At 57.5% G+C, this 23,173-nt stretch overlaps 1 protein-coding gene across 1 annotated transcript in view; it reads right to left on the bottom strand.

The window, feature by feature from the left end:
• The window catches only part of GALNT9 (polypeptide N-acetylgalactosaminyltransferase 9), a 75,379-nt gene that overhangs the window by 25,811 nt on the left and 26,395 nt on the right, over window positions 1-23,173 (bottom strand). Inside the window, exons 2-5 of the mRNA XM_031670154.2 lie at window positions 18,972-19,152; window positions 6,492-6,658; window positions 3,763-3,937; window positions 340-537 (exon numbers count right to left, since the gene is read on the bottom strand). Of these exons, the coding sequence (XP_031526014.2) occupies window positions 340-537; window positions 3,763-3,937; window positions 6,492-6,658; window positions 18,972-19,152 (721 nt within the window). The remainder of the gene's footprint in view (window positions 1-339; window positions 538-3,762; window positions 3,938-6,491; window positions 6,659-18,971; window positions 19,153-23,173) is intronic.

Here is a 23,173-nt window from a genome sequence, read left to right on the forward strand (position 1 = left end):
TGGTCTCACTCTCCCCCGCCTCTGCCCCGACTCTCCGACTTCCTCTGTCCGTTCCTCCTTCTTGTTCTCTGTCACTTTCGCTTGGTGTCCCCACCTTTCTCCCTCCATGTCGGCTTCCTTTTTCTCAGTCTCTCTCTTCTTTGGATGTTGGCTTTTTCTGCCTGTCTGTCTGTCTCCCTCTTTCTTCCCCCGCCCCGACCTCATCATCACTCAGGTCACACTGGAGCCAGCTGCCAAGTTTCCCGTCACATCAGCATGTCCCCCTGCACACCTGCGGCAGCCCCACCCCACCCCCACCCACGCGGTGCTGGAGGAGGACAAGCCCTGCGGCCGGCTGACCTGATGGGCGCCGCCTCGTCGCCGCGGTCCAGCCAGTCCTGGGGCGGGATGATGTACATGCACCAGAGGCCCCAGTTGTAGCCGTGGGCGGCGCTGGCATACTGCTGCACCTCGAACGTGTCGTACTTAATGTTGTCGATGGCGGGCAGGACGATGCGCCGGCGGTCCTCCCGGATCCGTGTGAGGGCGGGCTCGGCCCTGTGGGGAGGCACACCCGTGAGGGAGGGAGGGCAGCGATGCTGGGACCCCAGCCCCATTCCCCGAGGAGGGGCCAGCTCTGCCAGAGGCGGGGAGCCCAGGGCCAGGCGGCCAGTGGGACAGCCGACTGCGGAGGGCCGGATCCAAGGGCTTCCTCTATGGAATCCCCGGGGGTTGTCTGGGCTGCAGACCCGCTGGCCCGAGGTCTCACCCTTCCTGGGACAGCCCACAGCTAACGACTGATTGACACCAGAGACATAAAGACCATTCTGGCCCAAACCATGACATCTCTGAAGGGCTGTCCTAGCTCCAGGGCTCCCTGTGGGTCGGCTGAGTCTGTCGCTGGGCCTGCCTCACAGCTCGGCCTCTCCCTCCAGTGAATCCCCCTTCCTGCCCCTCCATCCCTACACGGATGGAAGGTATATTCATTTATAAGCATTAATTGACGACCGGTTATGTGCCACAGCCTGTTTTAACAAATTGGAATACATCCATGAACTAAAAATAGGAAAAAAAATCCATGTTTCAGGGAGGTTAGGATTCAGCGAAGGAACTGACTACCAAGCACTGTTGTGCAGTGCACAACCTACACAGCAGTACGTGGTGGCCCTGACTGGGTAGGGGTGAGGGAGGGCAGACAATAAAGTATAAGTAAATGATGCAGTATATTAGGAGGTGATAGGTATTGTGGTGGAAAAAGAGAGCAAAGTAAGGGTGATTTGGAACTGCAGTTTTAAGTAGGGTGTTGGGTGTAAGTGGCTCTGGGTGATGAAGCAGGTGGTTGTTGGGTGGGAGTCGGGGTGGGGCGTTCCACGCAGAGGGAGCAGCCAGCGCTGAGACCCTGGGATGTGCTGGTGTGCCTGGGGAGCTGGCTGTGTGGCTGGAGTGGAGAAACAGTGGCAGTGCAGACGATGAAGCTGGAGAGGAGGGAGCCCGGGGGACGTGGGCTCTCCCCTGTGAGCTGCCTGGGCAGCGGGGAGTCCCTGGGGCAAGCAGGTGCAGCTCTGCCCCAGAGATGACCTTGTCTACCAAGAGGATGAGATGCCATCCAAGGGCTTGTCACCAAGAGGGAGTTCAGGGTGGTCGGGAGCAGCCCGCCCACTCAGGGACCAGATAGCCGGACGCTGGAGGGAGGACAGAGGGCCGAGTGCGGGCTAGGGGTCTGGTTTAGGCAGGGAAGCTGGAGTGGGGGGCCGAGGTCTCCGACTCTGCCTGGCGAGAGCTGCCATGTGGCGGCCTTCCGAGCAAGAGCCTGGTATTTACCTGCCTCTCAGCTTCACGGGGAAGATTAATTAATTACTGTTAGCAAAGTGCTTCAGAGACAAAAAGCTCCCTGCAAATGCCACATCTGCTAATAAGGCAGGATCTTTGTGGAGGCAGTTTGGGGAGGGGAGGGCTATTTGCAGATAGATAACTGGGTTTTCAGTTGTGAAAATTAAAGTTGCACCAGCTTGAAATTGCATTTTGATGTGACAGACTTGTGGCGCTCCTAAATGCCCTCTGAATGCTCCAGGGAGCCTAACATCTATTGGAGGGACAGAAAGGCCGCCAAGTACATTTGTGCAGTGCACAACCTACACAACCATACGCCATGACCCTGGTGAGGGGCAGACCACAGCGTGTAATTTATGATAGAAGGTGACACATGTTGTGGGAAAAGAAGAGTCGCCTCATGAGGATGGCAGAGGAGAGAGAAATGGGGGCCAGCAAGGGAAGTCAGAGCAGGAAGAAGTCGAGTCTCAATCAGACGTGGGCTGAGGCAGAACCAGAGAGAAAACAAACTCATGGTCCGGGGGCGGCTGAGATTCCCCAGTGCAAGTGGAGGAAGCGTGGAAGGAAAGGGCTCCCCTCACCTGCTTACAAGACACTGAAGCCCTGGCTGAACCAGCTGGTCAGTTAGAAAAGCCGAGAACTCCGAGAGGCCTGGAGTGCCAGACCCTCGGGGGACCCAGCTGGGACAGCCAGCCATGCACTGTGGGGCTCGGCCAGCACATCCATCACGAAGCCCTCCTTACAGCACGCGCAACCCCAGCGTTTCAGTGAACATCTTAGTTTAGGCTTCATGATGTTTAAAGATGTGCATTGGGAGATTTGAAATAAAAATGGTGAGTTTTAGCTTCTTTTGAATTGGGGCAAGTTGGTCACCCTGGGCTGACATTTCCCTGCAGCTCGGCTGGGAGGCGCTGCAGTCTGCTCCTGGGCCCGGGGCTCACGCTTCCTGTTCACTGTGGACCCCTGCAGACCTGCCCACCCTGGGTTTAACTTAAGGATCTTGGATGAGGTCATCCTGGATGACCAAGGTGGACCCTAAATCCCCCAACAAGGGTCTTGATGAGAGAAAAGAGGAGAGACACAGACACACAGAAGGGGAAGCCATGTGAAGATGGAGGCAGAGACTGGAGGGAGGTGGCCACAAGCCGAGGGACTCCTGGAGCCCCCAGGAGCTGGGAGGGGGTTGGGTGGTGTCCTCCCACAAGGCCGTGCCCATCTGGAACCCGCAGATGTGACCTTGTTTGGAAACAGAGTCCTGCAGACGTAGTCCGGGTTAAGAGCCCAAGATGAGGGCACCCTGGGCTGGGGTGGGCCCTGAGTCCAAGGCCGGTGTCCTTGAGACAAGGGCACCGAGGAGCAGCCACATGACGAGGGAGGCCAAGGTCGGAGGAACATGGCCACAACCCCTCAGAGCTGGGGGGGGCCGGAAGGACCCTCCCCGAGTGCCTCTGCCTGGGGGTGGGGCGGGGGAAGGGGGTGCAGAGCACAGTCCTGCCTGCACCTCAGTGTTCATCTCTGGCCTCACAGCTGTGAGAGAATGTATTTCAGTTGTTTTGAGCCACCGACTTCTGGTCATTTGTTACGATAGCTCCAGGACACGCCTGGGTAACTGGGTCACCTCCCTCTACCCGCTCACATCCCAGCCCCTCCGACATAGCTCGTCCCCTGGGGTCCTCGTTCGCAGCCCCCGTCAGGCACTTGTCTGACACCGTGCGCCGGGCATCACGCCTGTAATCCTGGTAACAACCCCACTTGCTAACATCCCTGCTCAGCCCACGAGGAACCCGAGGCGCGCCCAGGCTCACCCACAAGCCCACGTCCTCCCCGCACCCGCGTCATGTGGGAGGGCCTGACGGTCAAGCCGCGACCTTGGACAACTAGAGCCTTCCCGTGGGACCGCCACCCTCCGCGCTCCCCGCCGTGCCCCACCCCGGCCCGCCCCGCCACCCTTACCAGCCCGTGCTGAACTCCACGTGGGCGTCGAAGAAGCCGACAACAGGGGCCGCTGCAACCTTCCAGCCCTGCAGCCGCGCCCGGATCAGGCCTTCCCGCCTGCTGTTGCGGACGATCTTCACGAGGCCCGGGTACCTCTTGCTGACGTACTGGTCCAGGTTGAGCTTGAGTTCCACTGTGGGGGACACAGAGATATTTCAGGGTGTGACACCTTGGGGGGACCCAATGCCACTGAGACCCAAGGTCGTTGAGTGCCCTGATCCACACTTCATAAACTTTTAAGAGGACCCTCTGTGGCTGGTCGTGGTTCGAGGTGCTGGGGGGACCTCAGTGAGACAAGACCGTATCTTCACGGAGCCCCATTCCAGCGGGAGAGGCAGTGAACAATCACGCCAGACTGATTCAGACAGAGGCTGAATGTTTTATGAAGACAGGCTGAATTATTCAGCTGTAAAATGGAACGCAGTCCATGGACAGATGAGGGGATAAACAAAGTGTGGTCCATCCAGACGATAGAGTACAATTCAACCTTAAGAAGCAGGAGAGTCTGACACCTGCTACAACATGGTGGGACCTTGAGAACGTTCTGCTCAGTGAAAGAATCCAGTCCCCAGAGGACAAATCCTGTACGATTCCACTCATATGAGGTCCCCAGAGCAGACAAATCCACAGAGACAGAAAGCAGGAGGGTGGGGGCCAGGGCTGGGGGAGGGGGTGAGGAGTCAGTGTTTAATGGGGACAGAGTTTCATTCTGGGAAGATGAAAATGTTCTGGAGGTGGATGGCAGTGATGGTTGCACAACAGTGTGAATGCACTTAAAGCCCCTGAACTGTACGCTTGTTTTTAATATGGTTAATTTTACGTGATGAGAATTTCAACTCAACACATGATTTAAAAATGGATGAGGGCCCACGAGTCTGATTGAGGGAGCTCTCTGGCCAAGAGTGCAAGCAACAAAGTAAGTAACAATGAAACCAGGCTTCAGCCCACAGGAGAAAGAAAACGGGAGTGGATGCTGGAGTGGGGCGGGAGCTTCCCTGAGTAGGCTGGGGGGGGGCGGGGGAGGGCAGTGCAGGGGACAGGGGCGGGGCAGGGGCAGGGAGATGGGATGGGGCGGGGCACAGGTGGGGTGGGGCTGGGAGGTGGGACAGGGGTGGGACAGGGGCAGGGAGGGGCTGGGAGGTGGGACGGGGTGGGGCACAGGTGGGGTGGGGCACAGGTGGGGTGAGGAGGAGCTCGGAGGTAGGGCAGGGGTGGGGTGAGGTGGGGCAGGAAGATGGGACAGGGGCGGGGCAGAGGTGGGGTGGGGCGTGGCTGGGAGGTGGGGCAGGGGTGGGTGGGGGCGGGGCAGGGGCAGCCTGGCTGTGAAGGTGACAAGTGGGCTGTGACCCCATTAAGCAGCCGGCTGGAAGAGTGGAGGACAGTCACAGGCATGGGAAAGGAGCACTGAGTCCCGAGGGGACACCCCATTTCAGTCCTGAGGTGAGGTGTAGGGGATGGGCTCGGGACTGGGCAGGAGGGGCCCATGGAGGATTTGAATCCGGTCCTGGCTCCCGAGCTTTGGGTGGGATGGCTACTTGCAGAAGACATCTGCCATCAGGAGGCCCGCTGTCTCCCCTTCAGTCACCAGATCTAGTGGACACTGCTGGGAGGGCAGCCCGGCCCCACGGGTGGCTCCGGCTGCACTGGCCAGTTGTCCTGGGAGCTGCCTCCCTGGACGTACACTGTCGCGCCCTGTCCAGGGAACGTGGGCCCAGCAGGGAGGTGCCCTGCCAACCTATCCCTGCTCCTGTGACAGTGTCAGCTGGGGTCTCCCTGGCGTAGACCCAGACCAGACGTGGGGTTGGAACAACAGCCCACAGCCAGGCCCCTCTGCCTTCTTGGAGGAGTTTGGGAGGCCCCGCCCCAGCTCTCCTCCACTCGCCTCCTCCTGAGGTGAGGAGGGGCGGTGCTGTGATGGGAGAGGTGGGGGGGGAGTTACTGAACAGGCACAGCCCAGCCCCCCGGGGCCTTGGTTTGAGGGGCTGCCCACAGTGGGGCTCAGGTTCCTCTCTCTCTGTTTCTGTAGAGGGACAGGCGAGACAGGACGGGGCGCCTCTGGACCCGTGTCAGGGCTGGAGACCCGTGTGCCTGGTAGGTGTGGGACAACGTGCCTGGGGTGGATGGAGGCTGACGTGGGGCCATGATGAGGTTCTGGCCGTGAGCGCCAGCCCATCTTCTCCACAGCAAGGCCCCCGCTTGAGCAGCAAGCAGCAAAGGTGTGATGAGTGTGTAGGAGAACTCAGCACGCTCGGGGCCCTTCTGGATGACGGTGGTAGGGGTTGAACAGCAGCCTCCCCAAAGCTCATGTCCACCTGGAACCTCAGAATGTGACCTTATTTGGAAATAGGGTCTTTGCGCATACAACTAGTTGAAGATCTTGAGATTAAATCCTCCTGGATTGGGGGAGACCCTAAATCCAAGGACAGCTATCCTTATAAGAAAAGGAGAGACACAGATACCTGGAAAGAGGTCTTATAAAGATGGGGGCAGAGATGGGAGGGATGTGGCCACAGGCCCAGGACGCTGAGGATGCCAGCAGCCAACAGAAGCTGGGAGAGGAAGGAAGGGTCCTTCCCTGGGGCCTCCCAGGAGAGCTTGGCCCTGCCCACATCCCGAATTCAGACTTCCGGCTCCGGAGCTCCAGTGTGCCCTGCTCACTGGGGCCCCGGGTTGGCTGGTCCCCTCACCATTATCGCTGTTGTCGTCCACCAGGATGACCTCCTTGAGGAGCTGGGAGGGCGTGTGGTTGACCACGCTGTGGACGGAGCGCAGGATGACCGAGAGGGCTTCGTTGACAAAGATGAACACCACGGAGATCTGGGGCAGGTCGTCCGAGTAGGTCATCTGTCTGCACCTGCAGGAGAGATGGTAGTGGGGCGGGGGTCAGTGCTGGGACGTGATGGGGTGCTGGGAGCCTGGTGCCCCCACAGGAGGCCACCTGGGACTAGATCTAAATCCTGCCACCATTGAAAGAGCAACAGTGATGCCGCTGATGGGAAAGGACTGAACACAGTGAGAGAAACAGCAGGACGACAGTTGTCTCAGAGCCCTGGATGCCCATGCTCTGGGCCTGAACCCTGCTGTCTCTTTGCTGAAAGGCAGGGAATTGGCACTTTAAGGAGTTAAAGTCCCACTGGGATCACACCGAGCCTTCTTCCCTGGTGCCTCTGGAAGGCGTGGAGGAGGCGAAAGGGGTGGGGATCATCTCGCGGCGTGGTCCAGAGGGTCTGGGAAGCCCGCACCCAGAGCCCAGAGCACCCCTTGACTCCGAGCTCAGGCTGCACCCCGGCTGGTCGTGTAGCTGGCGGCTGCTGGATGGATGGGGCCACTGGGCGGGTCCTTCCTCGGCAGGCCCTGTCCCCCGAAGGAGATCTGAGTAGACAGGGGTGGGCTGCCCAGGAGGACTGTGTGCAAGTGTCAGATGAGGGCTGTTGGAACAGGAGAGACGCCTGCGAGGGACAGCCTAGGCGGGGCCTCTGCGTAAGCTCAGCATTGGGAGTGAAACGGAAGGATGAAAGGTCTTCCTCCAAAGGTCTTATCTTGGAGGTGGGGCTGTGGGAGGGGAGAGAAGGGGGCAGAGAAGGCAAAATAGTCCATGTTGGGCACGGGATGACGCCGGTGTGTGGCTGTCAATGTAGTGACAGAATGGAATACAGTCACAAGGGGCAAAGCGAGCTGTCAAAACTAGATAAATGAAAAAAAGGAACAAAAAGTAGGTAATGAAGATAAAGTAAGACAGAAGAAACCCAATCAAGCATGTTGGCTGCTACAATAAATGTAAATAAACTAACTCTTCTTCAAATGGCAGAGACTATTCAACAAAGTTAGACACACACACTAACACTCACTCACACGCAGCCCTGCCGTCTGTGGTTACCAGAGACACAGTTAAACGAAAGTGATTTTTAAAAAAAAGATCCGCAATACAATGAAGTGGGAAAGGGTTGCCAGACAAACACCACCTCCCCCCAAACTAGAAATCAGCACAGATACCACACAGGACAGAGATCTCTTTGTGAAGGAGACAGAACAGTTATAAACTGTCACCACAAAGTGACCTGGCATCTGGGTGCAGAAGGAAGAACTACTAGAAAAGTGAGGAGAGTTTGATGAAATTCCCCGTGCGCACCCCCTTCAGACTGGGCAGACTGGAAAAGACAGGCCGCGAAGGAGTTACGTGATGAAATCCCTTAATGTCTTCAGGGAGAAAAAAACAATTTTTTTTTCCTTTTGCTCATAGGACATTTACAGAAAGTAGTTGTGTATTTGCAAAATAGAAGACCTTAGATTTTTAATGAAGCAGGGATTTTACAGGCAGGGCTGGGTCTGTGGCCATAGGACCTGGGCGGTCCCACGGAGCCCCCGCTGGGAAGGACCCACTCCAGTCACAGCCTTCTCTCCAGGTGTCCCTGGGTTTCCTATTCTCATAAGGTCACCGGTCACTGGATTAGGGGCCACCCTGTTCCAGCAGGACGTCATCTTAACTAATTACATCTTCAGCAACCCCGTTTCCAAGTCGGGGTTCCAAGTCTGAGGTCCTGGAGGGTAGATGTGGACACGTCTTTGGGGGGGGACACACTTAGCCGATACAATGCTTATGAGTAATGCTTATCCCACATCGGGAGAAAGAGCTTCATTTAAGGGGGCTGAGGGTAGACACGGGTCAGAGCTGTTGGGAAAGATCACTAATACTGGTGAAAACCAGTCATGACACTAACCAGTAACTCTACTAACCAATCGTGAGAATAGCTAATCAGGATGAGAAATAACGGTGGTGGCTGACACTGATGACACCCAACAGCGACAATGACGGAAGCTGATGGGTAATCAGTCATGGTGACAGCCAGTCACCATGGCAGCCAATCAGCTAATGGTCTCGAATATGCGTCTCGAATATCCCCCGCTCCCCACAGCGACCCTAACGGGGACCGAATATCCTCGCTTTAAAGATGAGGGGCCTCCTGAGGCCCAGGAGGGTAACGCCCCCTTCACAGTGCCCATTGGGGTCGGGAATTGGTCCCCCACCATCAGCCTCTGGGAGGGAGCCTCCTGGGCAGTCCTGCTCCCCCCCGCCCCACTCACAGCTGGGTTTAGAGAGCCAGCGGGCGCCCAGGACGCCAGGAGCCCCACGTCACTGTCGCATCGCTGTGGGCTGCGGGGGCCGTCGGGGAGATTCCATCGCTCAGAAAAATGCTTTCTGACTAGAAGACTGTGCTCCGTTTTTCTGTAGAGGAGAAAAGCTGGAATGCATAATTTTCATGAACTCGAAAAATGTGTGAAACAGGAAAGAAGAAAAACAAACCTTGAGGAAGGAAATAGGTCTTGCGAGTGTGCGGGAGCGGCTGCAGAAGGGAAGGACGTTTGAAAGGTGTTCAGGAGGCCTGCGGTGGGGGGGCTGCGCTGCCCGCCTGGCCCATCCCAGTCGCCTGGCCACAGCCCCTCCTGCACCCTCTCTCCCCTCAGGCTTCCTCATGCAGCTTCTTTAGGATCTCTCTCCCCACCCAACTGCAAGCCCCCAAGAGCAAGCTTCATCACTGCCGAACCCCAAGACCCCAGAGCTGTGCGTGCACACAGTGGGGCCTCCACTGCCGAACCCCAAGACCCCAGAGCTGTGCGTGCACACAGTGGGGCCTCCACTGCCGAACCCCAAGACCCCAGAGCTGTGCGTGCACACAGTGGGGCTTATTAGCACTTGTTAACGAGGGGATGAAAGAACAAGTGAACAGGCTTGACTCCTGAGCACCATGGGCAACCCGCCACCTCTCCCCGTCCCCCTGCACGGTGCCTCAGCACAGCAGGAACCTCCACGCCGTGTCCAGGGTGTGGAGGAAGCTGGTGGACTCTGGGGGCCCTGACCCCTTTCCTCTCCCTCCATCAGGGGTTAGGAGCCGAGGGACCTCTGAGCTTGGCCACTGGGCCTCGAGGTTCTGTTCTAAAGAGCTTTCAACCAGCAAGAGCCAGTTTCTGCCACCCATGAAGTCACCAGCACACGGCCGCCATTTTCTGGGGACACACTACGCGTGAGACATTGTTCCCAGGGCTGGAGGGCTGTGCTCCAGGGCAGGTGAGGGGTCTGCTCTCAAACTTCCCCTTGTGGGGGGCCCGGGGAGCAGCAATTAGATGTCAGAAAGTGGGTGGGGCTGCGGGTGGCAGAACAGGGTGGTGGGGTAGACAGTGCCTGGGGCGGGGGCGCCTTAAGACCAGGCAGCGGGGGTGCCGTGAGGCCGTGGTGAGGGTTCTGACCTGCAGCATCTGCCAGGGTCCCGGAAACACCACCAGGACATCCGTGATCTCCCGTCCTGGGCCTGGGAGCCCAAGGTCCAGGAGTCGCAGGGCTGGTTTCTCCTGAGGCCTCCCTCCCTGGCCTGTAGTCGGCCGCCCCCTCCCTGCGTCCTCACACGGCCACCCCTCCGAGTGTCTCTTCTTACAAGGACACCAGTCCTGTGGGACCAGGGCCTGCCCTGGGACCGGTCCCATTTTGCCTCAGTCACCTCTCTAAGGGCCCCTCCTCCACGGACAGTCACATCCCGAGGTCCCGGAGTCAGAACTTCAACATGAGGATTTGAGGGGACACAACTCAGCCCGGAACTAGACCCAAAGGTAAGGAGGACCAGCCAGGTGGGGTCTTACTGCCTCCTGCTCGTCTGCACTTTTTAAATCACACCCGTCGCAAACATCTGCCGCTTACAAACTGCTGTTCGCATGAGAAAAAGTGCGATGAAAAGTGTTGCTTAAATGTCTCATTTTTGTCCGATGTGAATTTGCATAAAAATCACGCTTTCCCTGCAGTACAACCCCCTTCTCAGCTGAAAACATTGTTTGTGTAAAGTATTGGGCAGCGAGAAGGGGCCGTTTATCACACACGGGTCCGAGTGGCGCTAGTGAGGCACTGAGACACCTGTGCCCGATACCTCGCCGACCCCCCAGCGCGGCCTCCTCCCCGCAAGCTTCCCTTTCCGGCCTCTGACCCCCGGCGCCAGCCGGCCGGTCGTGCGCTTGGCCTGGCCTTAGGCACGCTTCCCCGTCCTGCTTTGCCCAGAACACCAGGGTGGTGGCCGCAGGGTGAGACTGTCTCCCTCCCCCTGGCAGTGGCAGCGCTGCCCGCTGTGGTGGGCAGCTCGGGTCTGCAGCCCCCTCCTGGCTGGCGGCGCCGTGGGAACCGCGTTTCCGGTTCCCGTCTGCATCCGGACCGGCCTCGGCTTCAGGGCTCAGTGGCCTCGCTGCCCTACAGGGACCGTGCGCAGGCATTGCACCCACATCCCTGCGCCGGAGCCGGGCGCGGGGGCGGGGATGGGGACCGCTACGCTGCAGCCCTGGCGTAAGCCCGTCTGAGCGGAACCAGAGGGTTCTGCTCTGTAGTTAGAAGCCCCATTTCTTGCAGACAGATAATAAACCAAGTTTATGGTATCTGGAAAAAATCAGAGTTCAGCCAGAGGGCTGCTCTGAGAGCTTGGAAACGCAGTGACGCTCCCGGGGGTGGGGCAGACGCAGGGACAGAGGGGCTCGGTGTGGGCACGGCGGGAGGGACACCGACGCAGGGACAGGAGGACCCCAGCACCCCTCCCAGGGCCTCGAGAGGTAGAGGGACACCCAGGGCCCGTCCGCACGCTGAGACTCTCGGTTCATTTTAAAGCTGAAGGAAGAGTATCCTTTACTCATTTAAACTTGGTTAAGTTCTCAACATTCAGACCTGCAGCCAGGGTGTTCGCGCTCCTCTGGACAGTTCGGTCAGGGGAGAACCCGACGCACCTCCCTGAGCCCGGCCCTGTCCAGCTGCTGCCCCGCTGCCACCCTTTAGCGATGAACCCCGGCCCCTTCCGGCCCCTCCTGCTCTGGCAAAGCCATGGCCTTGACTTTTCAGCCCTCCCTCCGAAAAAGGACAACATCTCTTGAATGTGTGTACTGGGCCCCTCTGATCTGACGTCCCTCAGGGTGTCACGCAGCCGGTGTGTCGCCAGACGTCAGCCCGCAGCAGTCCGAGACGGGTGGTGTCGAAAGCATACTTTCCGAAGGTGCTGCAAAGGTGCTTGCGTTCCCCCGGGACTTTGCCACCCCACCTGTGAACGGCAGTGTTGCCTCTCGCCGACAGATTACAGTGGAAGGGATGCTACGTGGCCTCTGAGCTGAGTCGGGAAGAGCCGTGAGGCTCCGTGCACTGGGACTTTGTTTGGGCACCTTACAGGCAATCAGACTCGGAGGCCCAGGCCACACGGAGGGGCCCCCAGCGGGTGCTCTGGTGGACAGTCCATCTGCTGCTGGGCATGTGCAGGACGACTCCCCAGATGATTCCAGCCCCCGCTTTGAGCCCCCACCGTCACACCCGCCCAGCCAAGGTCCGGAAGGCGCTGCTTGGAGAGGCCGGCTCCCCTTCCCCGTCTAAACTCCTGCCTGGAGTCTGTTGAGATGTGGTTTAAACACAGCCATTGTAACTGGGAAGGGTGCATTTCCCAAAGTCTGTGACTCTGCCTTTTCTTGGACACAGTGTCCTGCACAGCGCTGGGCGCACCGTGGGTGCTTCCCTCAGGGCGGCTGGCTTCACGCCCGCCCAGTCAGCTCACGGCCGGAGGAGGGGCTGGGCTCCGGCTCAGCCTCCACATTCCCCACCCGGAGCCCGAGAAGCAGGACGTCCTCAACCACAAAGCCGCTTCGCGGAGGATTTATAAACCCACAGAGGAGCAGGAGCGGTTACGAGGCTCTCAAAAGCCACTTCCGAGGTCTTGGCTGGAACGCACGGCAGGCAGCGTCCCCACCGGCCTCACAGGATGCGGGGCCTTGGCAGCAGCACTAATGGAAATTTATGGGGACGCCCTTTGTGCCTCCGGAGAAACAAACGCAGGATGAAAAGAGGATGAAGTGGCAGCGGCCGTCCCAGCGGGGCAGCAAGCGTCTCCTCGTGGCAGCAGGACACACATCCATCTCCTGCCGAGGAGACAGATCTGGGCTTCAGCACAGGCCCAGGAAGCTGCGCCGTCGGAAACCGAGACGAATGTTTCTGGGAACAGCTGCCAGGAGGGTTCTTGGAAGTGCGTCAGCCGGGGAGCGTTCCTGCCTCTGACGTCTTCGTGGATGCCTTCCTGGTAGTGGCGTCTGCCTGCTGGTGCGACACGCTCTTGTCCCCTCAGGAACGTCGAGAGAGCCTGGAGTCAGTCGTAAATGAGCGCGGGCCGCACTGACGCCAGCTTCCCTCCAGCCAGGGCGACGGTGGAGCCCGAGGCGGATTCCGATGGGCACGGGGGCAGAGCAGCCCCCGTGGGAAGCCGGCACAGGACAGGCTGCCTGGGAAGTCGGGGAGGAGGTCACTCCTGCTTGGGGTCCTGTCTTCGCAAGACTCAGTCCATCCATCCATCCAGGCAGCTGACCTCCCAGAAACCAGTAAGTACGTGTGTACACAAAATAGGCACAAACACGGCACGCGTGTACAAGCACACGTGCACACCAATCACTGTGCACACACACACGCCCAGGCACACATTCCCATGCGTGCACACACAGCTCCTGGTGCACAGAGACCCAGGCCCACGCCGCAGGGACCTGGAAGGCTCAGCCTTTCTCGAGGTGCCTGTGCCCCGAACTAGGGGTGATGTAGATCCCAGTGCGCTCACTCCTCCACGCCCAGGCGCTAGCTAGCGCGGACGAAGCAGCCAGGGCCAGCCCGCACACACCTTTGGAGAGGTGCATGGGCCGAGACGCAGCACCCCAGATTCCCAGCTGTGGGCGCAGACTCGCCTCGCCGTGCGCTCGGGAGATATGAGGGCGCGCCACCCTCAGAGGAAAAGCCTGGCAGACCGCTTGTCGGAAACAGAACACTGGAACGTGCGCAGAAAGACCCCTCCCACACGCCTTCTCAGGAGCCTGGGGGAACAGTCACAAGGGGGCCTTGCGCTGACGGGCACAGCGTCCATCCCACTGCCTGGAGGTCTCCACGCGCCAGAGAGAGTGAGCCGGCTGCCAAGGGCCAGGCCACAAGCGGCCGGGCGGCTGGAGCGTCTGCCTGCGCAGGGAGGCCGGGTGTGCCAGCTCTAGGGCCTGTGACCTTCAGCCCCTCCAGGCCCCCTCTTGGACAGTCTCTGGGGTGGCTGAGGCAGGCCACACGCTGGGGTCCAGCTCAGCTCGGACATCTTTTGTTACCCTCGGCCCCAGCTGCCCCAGCAGGGCCTCTGAGGGTGCTCAGTGAGCCCCTTAGGGTCCACAGTGGACGGGTTCGGGGCAAGCGGGACGCCAGGCATGTACTCTTTGCTCCCGATGGGGTCTGGGGCAGCCCCACGTTGAGCAGCCTTGCTCCCCATCCCAGCAAATCCCCTGCTGAGACAGAGCCGTGAGGCAGGCGGCCTCTGCTTCTGTCCGACCCTGATGCAGGGCACTGGCCGGCTCTGAAGAAGAGCCCGTCCCACAGGAGAGTGAGCGGGTAGGGTCTGTTCCCCTCGGCGACCATTCCACGCCAAGGGGCAGGCTCACCCGAGCGCCCCCGCCCTCCCGAGGCGCCCCCTTCTCTGGGCACAGACAAGGCTTGGGGTCTGCAGGGCTGGTGGGAGGGGAAGGGGGTCGACCGGCTGCAGCAGCTCCACCTGGAGGAGAGAAACCAGACACACAGCACGTTTCCATGACGACACTGCGCTTTCCGCCCGTCTCCCGGGACTCTTGCTTCCACCCGCAGACCTTCCAACACGGGCAGCGCGGAGCCTGCACATGGAACAGGATCGGCCCATGGCACCTGCCTGCAACACCTCACGGTCGCCATCCACTAAATCTGGACTCATCACACTCGACAGCCAAGCTGGGCACGGCCGAGACATTTAATACGCAAGACGACTTTGCCAACACGTAACAGCGGGGACGTTCCTGTGTGAGAACATGGACGGGGCTTGGATGAGGCCGTTCAGCTCTATGATCCTGTTCAATTTGGGTTTGCCAGTCTTCCCTTCATCACCCACGGGCCAGTCTCAATAATCAAGATCTATGTTATGTGCTTTGTGGCATAATTAAGGCCGCTGCTTAATTAGAACAGCCGTCTACCTCCAGACAAGGGGACATCAGTAATGCCTCCAGCAGAGGAAGGTGGAGAGAACTTTGGTTGGAGGGTGGACGGAAGTGCCTGTGGGCGGGAACACATACACACAGGTGTGCACCCACACGTCGCATTGCAGGCACAGGATGCATGGTGCGCATGCACGCATGTGCTCCTACCCTCCGCGTTGTGACTGATGACTGCATCCGCCGGAGCAGTCGGTGAGGCAGTTTCTGATTGGATGGGGGGCTCCGTGGGGATTCGGGCTGTTTAGGAAGCCAAACTTGAAGGTGTCCAATGGACACAGCCTGAGCGTGCATGTATGTAGTTATTCATTCAGTCATCCATGAGCGGTTGCTGAGGGTCTCCTAGGCACCAGGCATGGCCGTCGATGTGCGACAGCACAGCTGTGGCTGTTTGCGGAGCGGAAGACGCCCTGGAACGCGCAGCACCCTGTTGGGCTGCCAGCCTTGGGCGCTCCTCCCTGTGGGCGCCGGGCACCCACAGCTGCGTGGTTAGTCCTCCTCTTCCCACGTCTGGTCCATCACCCACATCGCGTGTGGGGCGGGGGTGGTGGTGGGGGCAGTTCTGGGCTTGTGCCTGGCGCCAAAGCCTCCTCCTTTCTTTTTTGGGGAGGAAATGGGATATAAACAAACTGGTAAATAACTAAATAAAACCCACATCCTCCAATTCAGGGAGGCAGAGAGCTGCGCCCCTTCAAATCAGTGCTTCTGTAAATCAGGTTTCCATCTATTAAGGCGGATTATCAATGGCATCTCTCTCAAAGTGCACCCTGATGTCTTCTCTCGTCACGTGAGAATGACAGCCGGGATTGGTCACTCTGTCAGCTTTTATTTTCGCAGACAGAGGTTTCTTGTGGGGGCAGGCCTGCGCTGTGAGGGGCAGGCTGGTCTCAACGCCCAAAGGGAAAGTCAGAGTCACTCCTGCTACTCAGACAAACCCAGGCCCAGCAAGACGCTGGTGGAGAGCACTCCCGAGGATGTGAGGATGTGCAGTGACACACCGGACACCCCAGGTGGAGTCCTTCCGGCTTGAAGAAGCAGAGAACCCAACGCAAATTTGCTTAAGCCAAAAAATTTAAAAATATATATGCATGTGTATGTGTGCATACTAATTTACTGCAGAGTCTAGAGGATTCAGTTTTTAGTTATTTGTGATTTATTGCAGGTGGCTTCAGGGACAGCTGGATCCAGGTGCTCATATACGGCACTGGAGCCCAGTTCCTCCCCAGCTCCCAGCTCTGTCACGCCCTGCACTGAATTTTTCTCTTGGGTTTCACAGGTGAGCCCTGAGGGCTCAAGCTTTCCCCACATGACGACGACGGTGCAGCTCCCAGGCTACTACCCTTGCAGTTTTATTTTTGGGGAAAGCGGTTTTTCCCCTCATGGCCTCAGGTGACTCCAAGATTTGCACTGGCCTGGGCCCTGTGATATCCCTGAGCCAGTCACTGTGGCTGGTGGGCCATATGCTCTGACTGGCTTAGCCTTGGGTCATGTGATCTGCCCTGCAGCCAGAGTGGAAAGTTTCCATGGGTCCCCACGTGAAAACTGGGAGCTGCTGCCCAGTGAAAGAGCCGGATTTCCAGGAGGTGGACGACCAGCATCTGTTACATGCAGACTCACATCTGTTCTGTAAATGCCACTGCTCTGACGCTGGGAGATGCACGGGGCTGATGGGAGACCCTGCCCTTGGCCAGGGCTGGCGGTGGCTGAGCGGTCCAGTTGCCTTCACCGCTGTGGGCTGGGACCGCTCGGAAGGCAGGTCCTGGGAGGACTCGGGGGGTCGCAGAGAGGCTTCAGCTCCGCCGTAATTCAGTCCTGAGTCAGAGCCGGGACTGGACACAAGCCCGCTGCCTCTGGGGCATGTGGAGGGTTCTAGGGGGCTCTGCAGAACAGCCAAGAGGAGGGGTCGCTGGGAAGCGGGGTCAGAACTGGGCTGCTTTGTTGTGACAGCGAGCGCTGCGAGGCGGAGGAGGAGGAGCAGGCATGGAGAGTGGGTCCCTTCTCTCTCACTGCCGGTAAAAAGTCCAGACCCCACGGCTCAGGGAGCCCCGCGGTGGTGACCCTTCACGCATGCGCTCACTTCACGGCGGGGAGGGTGGGGCGTTGTCTGCACAAGCCCCCGCCGTGAGGGGCAGCGGCAAACTCCTGCCTGGGGTCCCTTAACAATGACAAACTGCACCATGAGCGGAACAGCTTTGCTGAGTCCTGCGAGTCCTTCCAGTGAATTACCGAACTTGAGGCTGGCCCTGGGGGGCCCTCTGAGCAGCACCCCTGCTGCCCGGGAGCTCAGAGCCAAGAACAGGGCTGATCTCCAGCGCTGAGCCGACCCGGACCAGCCTGCTGACGGGGTAACGTTTAGTTCATCCTCCAGAAATCAGGGCGCTCTGGGGGCATTCAGAAATCGACACACACTGGAACACACGCGCACGTGTGTGTACTTCCACGCACGTGTACGCACACACACACCGCCTCAGAGCACGACCGGGCACGTCCCAAGCCTGAGTCATCAGGGCCACGTCCGTGCCTGCTGCCACATCTGGGCACCACTGTGTTATTATTTACTTAGTTAGAATGTTCCTTCAAACCGGCCTGTTTTACACCTAAATGCATTTTTTTAATTCAAAAAGGAACCTCTGTGCCATCGCTGCAAATGGAAAGCGGCATTACTTGTGCGAAACCAGTGGTGAGCACGAACAGAAACATGATGGAAACAAAACCACACCGTCGCCAGCAGCACGTGGTGGAGGCGGCGGGAGAGGCCCTGCTCTGGGCTCCCTGTGGACAGCAGGGGAACCGCTCTGGGATGGGGTCACCGGAGCGCCCAGGAGCCGGGCAGAAGCCTCCCCCGGCGAGGCTCCTGGCCGTCCAGGGAACTCGGCAGCACCCAGGGTCAGGTTCTGCACGTTTAAGGGACAGGGTGGGGCCAGTCGCTGTGCCCCAGCTCTCCCTCTCTCCCTCTCTCCCTCCCAAGCCCTCGAGCTTGGAGGAACAGGGAGTCCGTGAGGATCACCCCCTGGCCCTCAGTGGGCTGGGGTAGCCCCAAGGCCAGCTCTGCAGCCCCCCGAGTCCCCAGTGAAGCTGATCTCCCGACGACCCCCTGCACCCACAAGGATGATACCCCCTTTCACGCTTCCGGCCCTTCCCCATCGGCCTTCCTACCCCCTCCCAGGGCTTCCAGGATCACTTCCCAAACCAGAGTCCTCTCTCAGAGGCCACAGCAGGGAGGGGGGCAAAGCAGACAGGACCTGAAAGCAGACATCCCCTCCCCGCATCCGTCTTTCCTTGAAGGCTGCTCCAGATGCCGGGGCACTGCCTGTCAGCCACTCAGGACTCAGCGCAGCAGCCTTGACCACAGAGCTGCCCAGCCCAGCCCCGAAGTCCGGCCTCTGCCCGGAAGGTGCCCCTGGAAGTGCTTTTCTCGCTCAAGGTTCCTGGCTGCAGGCTGGGTTCCCGTGGCTGGAGCCACAGGAAGGAGTCTGGCTGGACTTGCCACAAACCTGTGTTTAGCTGAACTTACTAAAGCAATGAGGTCCCCTTGGTGTGACTTCTGCCAAGCTACCTGTGAGCTTCAGCACAGGATGCAACCATCTGAGACCAGAAGTCGGTCCTGAGTGACCAGAGGCAAGGCCATCAGGGGATCTGACTTCTGACTCATCAGCCGCTGTGGCTTCAGGGGCAAGGGGGACGGGGGATTACAGGCAAGTGACCGACATAGGAATGCCTTGCAGACACGAGCGATGCTCGCTGCAGACAGAATCTCCACCATCGCGGTCACTGAACCCAAAGCACAGAGCACGAGCCTACTGGGTAGAGCCTGACTCCAAGCTTGTCACCTGTCACCTGCATCATTCGTGTCCGTGGCAGCACCTTGAGCATCAGCGATGGCGCAGCCCAGCTTTCTCAGACCTGCAAAGGGCTAAGGCAGAGGGACTGAATAGCCAACGTCTGGGAGCTGGGCACTGAAAGAGGGCGCCCGTGGCCGAGAGCAGAGAAATCGGAGGAAAGCAGACCGACGGGGAGGGTGCCCCTCCCTCCTCTCGGCCTGTCCAGCCCGTCCTTGGGAAGGTCTGTGTGCGGGAGCCCGGGAGCCCGTGGCGGGCTGCCTGGAGGTACCTGTGGGGGGGGGGCACCGTACTCACTTTTTGGGCCTGTAGTCGGGGATGGTCCTGTCCAGGGAGATGCGGTCGCTGAGCTGTGCGTTGTACCCAAATTCCTCGTACTTGCTCTCCGTCTCCTGGCTGTCCTCATGCAGCGTGGCTGCCATGCCACCCTGGCCCAGGCCACCCGGCCCCTCCACCAGACCGATGGGCTTGGCGAGGCCTGGCGGAAGGAGGACAAATGCCATCAGGCAGGTGCCAGGGCCTACCGCATCCTCCCTGTCCAGCCTCCCAGCCTCTCCCTAAGGGCCCCTTTCTTCAGGTGCAAACTCAGCAAATTCCTCACATGCCGCAGGCTTCCAGCTCCAGGACTTGCAGGAAAGGCAAAGCTACGCAGACAGCAAAAGATCAGCGTTTGCCCAGGGTTTGCAGGGAGGGTGAACGCAGAGCACAGGATTTTTAGGCAGTGAAACGACTGTGTGATTCCACGAGGGTGGGTATGTGTCATTTGTCCAAACCAGAGCAAGTGTAACAGCAAGAGTGAACCCTCGAGTCAACTGTGGACCCTGAGCAATTACGATGCACCAGCGAATGCACCACATTAACGCAGCGTGTCAATCACGGGGCAAACTTTGGGGGCAGTGGGCTAATGGGAACGCTCTGTACTCTCCACCCAAAACTGTTCTAAGAAGCAAAAGCTACTTTTAATTTGGGGGGGGGAGGGGCAGGTAATTAGGTTTATTTATTCATTTATTTTTTACTGGAGATACTGGGGCTTGAACCGAGGACTTCACTTATGCTAAGCATGTGCTCTACCGCTGAGCTGTACCCTCCTCCCCCAAATCTACTCATTTTAAAAAATATAAAATAAAAAAGGATCATACTCATATACGTAACTGAGTCACTATGCTGTACACCAGAAAGTAACACAACATTGTAAATCAACTACACCTCGATTAAAATATACGTGTAAAATAAAAATAAAAGAACTTAAGAAATGCAAAGCAGCTGCCCCACTTGCTCACTAACCCTCGACACTGTTGGTCTTTAGAATTCAGAACAACCGTAGGTCCACTCTACGGAGTGCTCCTTTGGGATGGAAAGGAGAGTGGCTATATGTGCCACAACCTGGGTGAATCTCAAAAAAACCTTGTTGAGCAAGAAGCCTCCAAAGACCCAGAGGAAAACATCTGATTTACCCAAGTTCAGGAACAGACGAACAACTCCACGTTGACAGAGGTGAGAGCGGCGACCTTGGGGGTGAGGGCGACACTGGCTGCAAAGGAGCCCTCCTGGGGGGACCCGGTGCGTGTGCACATGCGGGTGCCTGGGAAGGCCAGGCCGGGGGAGTGTTCTTCCAGAATGTTCTATTTGGTCACTTGTGTCAGAAGAGGAGACGTCATCCCTAGAGGGAACTGGGGACCAGAGCAGAGCCCACCGGCAACAACACCCCTTGCTCTCGCTGGATGGACAATTCTAGGGCATCTCGGCTTTGATGGGGGGCGCAGGGGGCAGTAGTTTAAGCTGGGAAGAGTTGGGATGAGCTCCCATTCCCGTTCCGCAGAGGTCTCTGGTCCTACCTCAGGCCACTGGAAGTGCAAATGCTGGGAAGTATCTAACACTGATGTCACGTGCTGCTCCACACTGGGCACCAGGCTCTTCACTTGTGATACCCACCCCTCCTTAGGTTTCTAAATTAATTAAACAAGGAGGCCACTAGGCTGAAGGGGGCCAGTGCATGGCGTCTATGCAAACAAACCCAAACCCAAGCCTGTAACACTTCAAGGTTACCAAGTGGAAGCCCAATCACACAAAGCTAATCACAGCCAATCACACACGGCCAACCACACACGGCCAACCACACACAGCCAGCCAGGCTTTAAGCCAGTTAACAATCCCCTTTGCTTTGCTTCTGCACCTCCTCTGTCTCCACTTTCTCCAGCTCCCGTGGGCGGAGCACTCCCAAGCACTTCCGGTTTATCACGACCATATTCCAATCAATTTTTGTTCAAATTTAATCTTAAAATTTGTAATATGCCTCGGTTTATCTTTCAGTGGTTCCCAGTGAAGGCAGGACTCAGGGAGCCGACCTCCCCACTCTAAGGGCCTGGTCGGCTCCTCCACTCATCAGAACCGGGAGTGGGGGGTTGTTCTGGAATATTCCATCTTAAACGGCAAACGTACTGTTGGCATTTGTGCAGGATGGAAGGATACCCACTGGATGTGAAATTGAAAAATTGCATGACACAGATCACTTCCACTTCTTATTTTAATATTGCAAGAAGTATATATAATCACACTATTTTTTTTATTTTTTACTGTAATTTTCTTTTTTTTTTAATCACACTATTTTTAAACATCTGTGCTGCACTTGCATTTTTTTGGTAAGTCTGTAAATAGACGTCTCCCGCAGGCAGAGGTGCTTCCAGACCCGGAGAGAGTCTCACTGCTGATGGGGGCCCGGGCCTCAGTGTGAGCTCCGGCGTCCAGGAGAAGGGGCCCCGGGAGGGTGGGGGACGCCTGCAGCAGCCAGGCCCTGACAGCACAGGTGGCGGGGGGTGGGGGGCTCAGTCACACCAGTGTTTCCCTTATAAAAGTAAAATACGCAGATGTTGAAACATCCAGAGCATCCAGAAAGCTATAAAGTGAAGAGCTAACGTTTCCTGTGCCCCCCTCCTGCAAGCCCCACTCTCCAAAGGAAATGCATTTTTCCCAGTTTCAGTCCTCATTTGGTCCACTGCACGGACAATAGTAATTTTATGGGTCTAGTTCTTGCTTTGTCAGCCTGAGACAATTTCCCTTGACTTCCTGGCATAAAAGATGAGCAGTTCAGTCCATTTTCACCACCGCCTCCTACATCCCTGCCCTGCTCCTCCCTGCATTGGTTTTTCTCAGCTACGTTAATATTTTTAGTTATTCGGGTCGTTACCTTTGTGACCTGAAAATGAAAGCACTTAAGGCTGTATTTCTGGAAGCATCGCCTTTAGCTGCTGTCCATGGACTGTCTACTGGGTTAGACGAAAAATTAGCATACCCCTGGGAACCGCTGTTCAGTGAGTACGAAGTTTCAGTTGCACGTATATATTTGTTTCAGACATGTATGTGCTCATATATCTGAGTAAGTTTAGAGGTCTGCCACACCACACTGTGCCTGGTTAATAATACTGTACTGTGCACTTAAAAATTGCTGAGGATAGATCTCATGATTGGTGTTCTTACTACAATAAAAATAAATAATTTAAATGTTAAATTGCAAAAAAAAAAAAAGCCAAAGACAAGACATTAGTATGCCTCCCCCTGGGCCTCCCACATAACTTCTCATAGATTTGACCACAGGTGGATTCTAAAAGGAGAGACGGCTGCACATTTGACACATTGTGATTATACAAATATTATTCGCGGTGGAGCCAAGCGATGAGGGACCATGAGGACCGACGTGGAATTCTGCCGCTAACTAAACCCCGCACTTAATGAGGAATGTTCAGATGTCAGGGCAGTATTGATTGCTTTTTTCCGATACCCTATTAGTCTCTCCCCAGTTATGCATATTTCGTTTTGCTTTAGGTTTGGATCTTGAGTTTCTGTACGGCTTTTTAGGGTGAGCACATAAGGATGACAAGAGTAACAGTCAGGCAGCGCGCATCCTTTAGACATGAGTGCATTCCTTCCCCACGACACCCCTGTGAGGCAGGGCTGTAGTTCACCCCATTTGGCAAATGAGTTAACTGAGGCACAGGGAGGTCAAGTCACGCGCTCAAGGTCACACCGTTTGCAAGCACCAGAATGAGCATCTGTGCACAGGCAACATGGCACTGTCGATGAAAAATACTGCCAGCCATGTCAGCTAACAAAGGACACCGCGGCCATCAAGTCATCGGCCACTGCCGCCACCCCCGAGAGAGAGCGAAGGGAGCTCAGGATGCAGATGAGCAGGCAGCCCGGCCTCTGCGGCCACCCCCACGGTGCCCCCGAGTGGACTGAGGAGGGGAAAGCACAGGGCACTGGCCCTGGAGAGCTGAGGTGCCGATCACAGGAGTGATTTCAATGAGCCCACACATAGAAAAGCACTAAATTCCTTAACTCGAGATTTCTGGTTTTCTTTAGTTAACAGTCATCTTTCGATGTTCCAGCCACCTGGTCTTTGCTACAGAAGAACTCCTGTACAGCCTGGCTTCTCCCCTGCCTGGGTGGGGATCTGAGAGGCTGCCTTCCAGGCTCGAGTCCTCAGGAGGTCCACTGAATAA

Source organism: Vicugna pacos, chromosome 32, assembly GCF_048564905.1.
Source record: "Vicugna pacos chromosome 32, VicPac4, whole genome shotgun sequence".
Classification (NCBI taxonomy): domain Eukaryota; kingdom Metazoa; phylum Chordata; class Mammalia; order Artiodactyla; family Camelidae; genus Vicugna; species Vicugna pacos.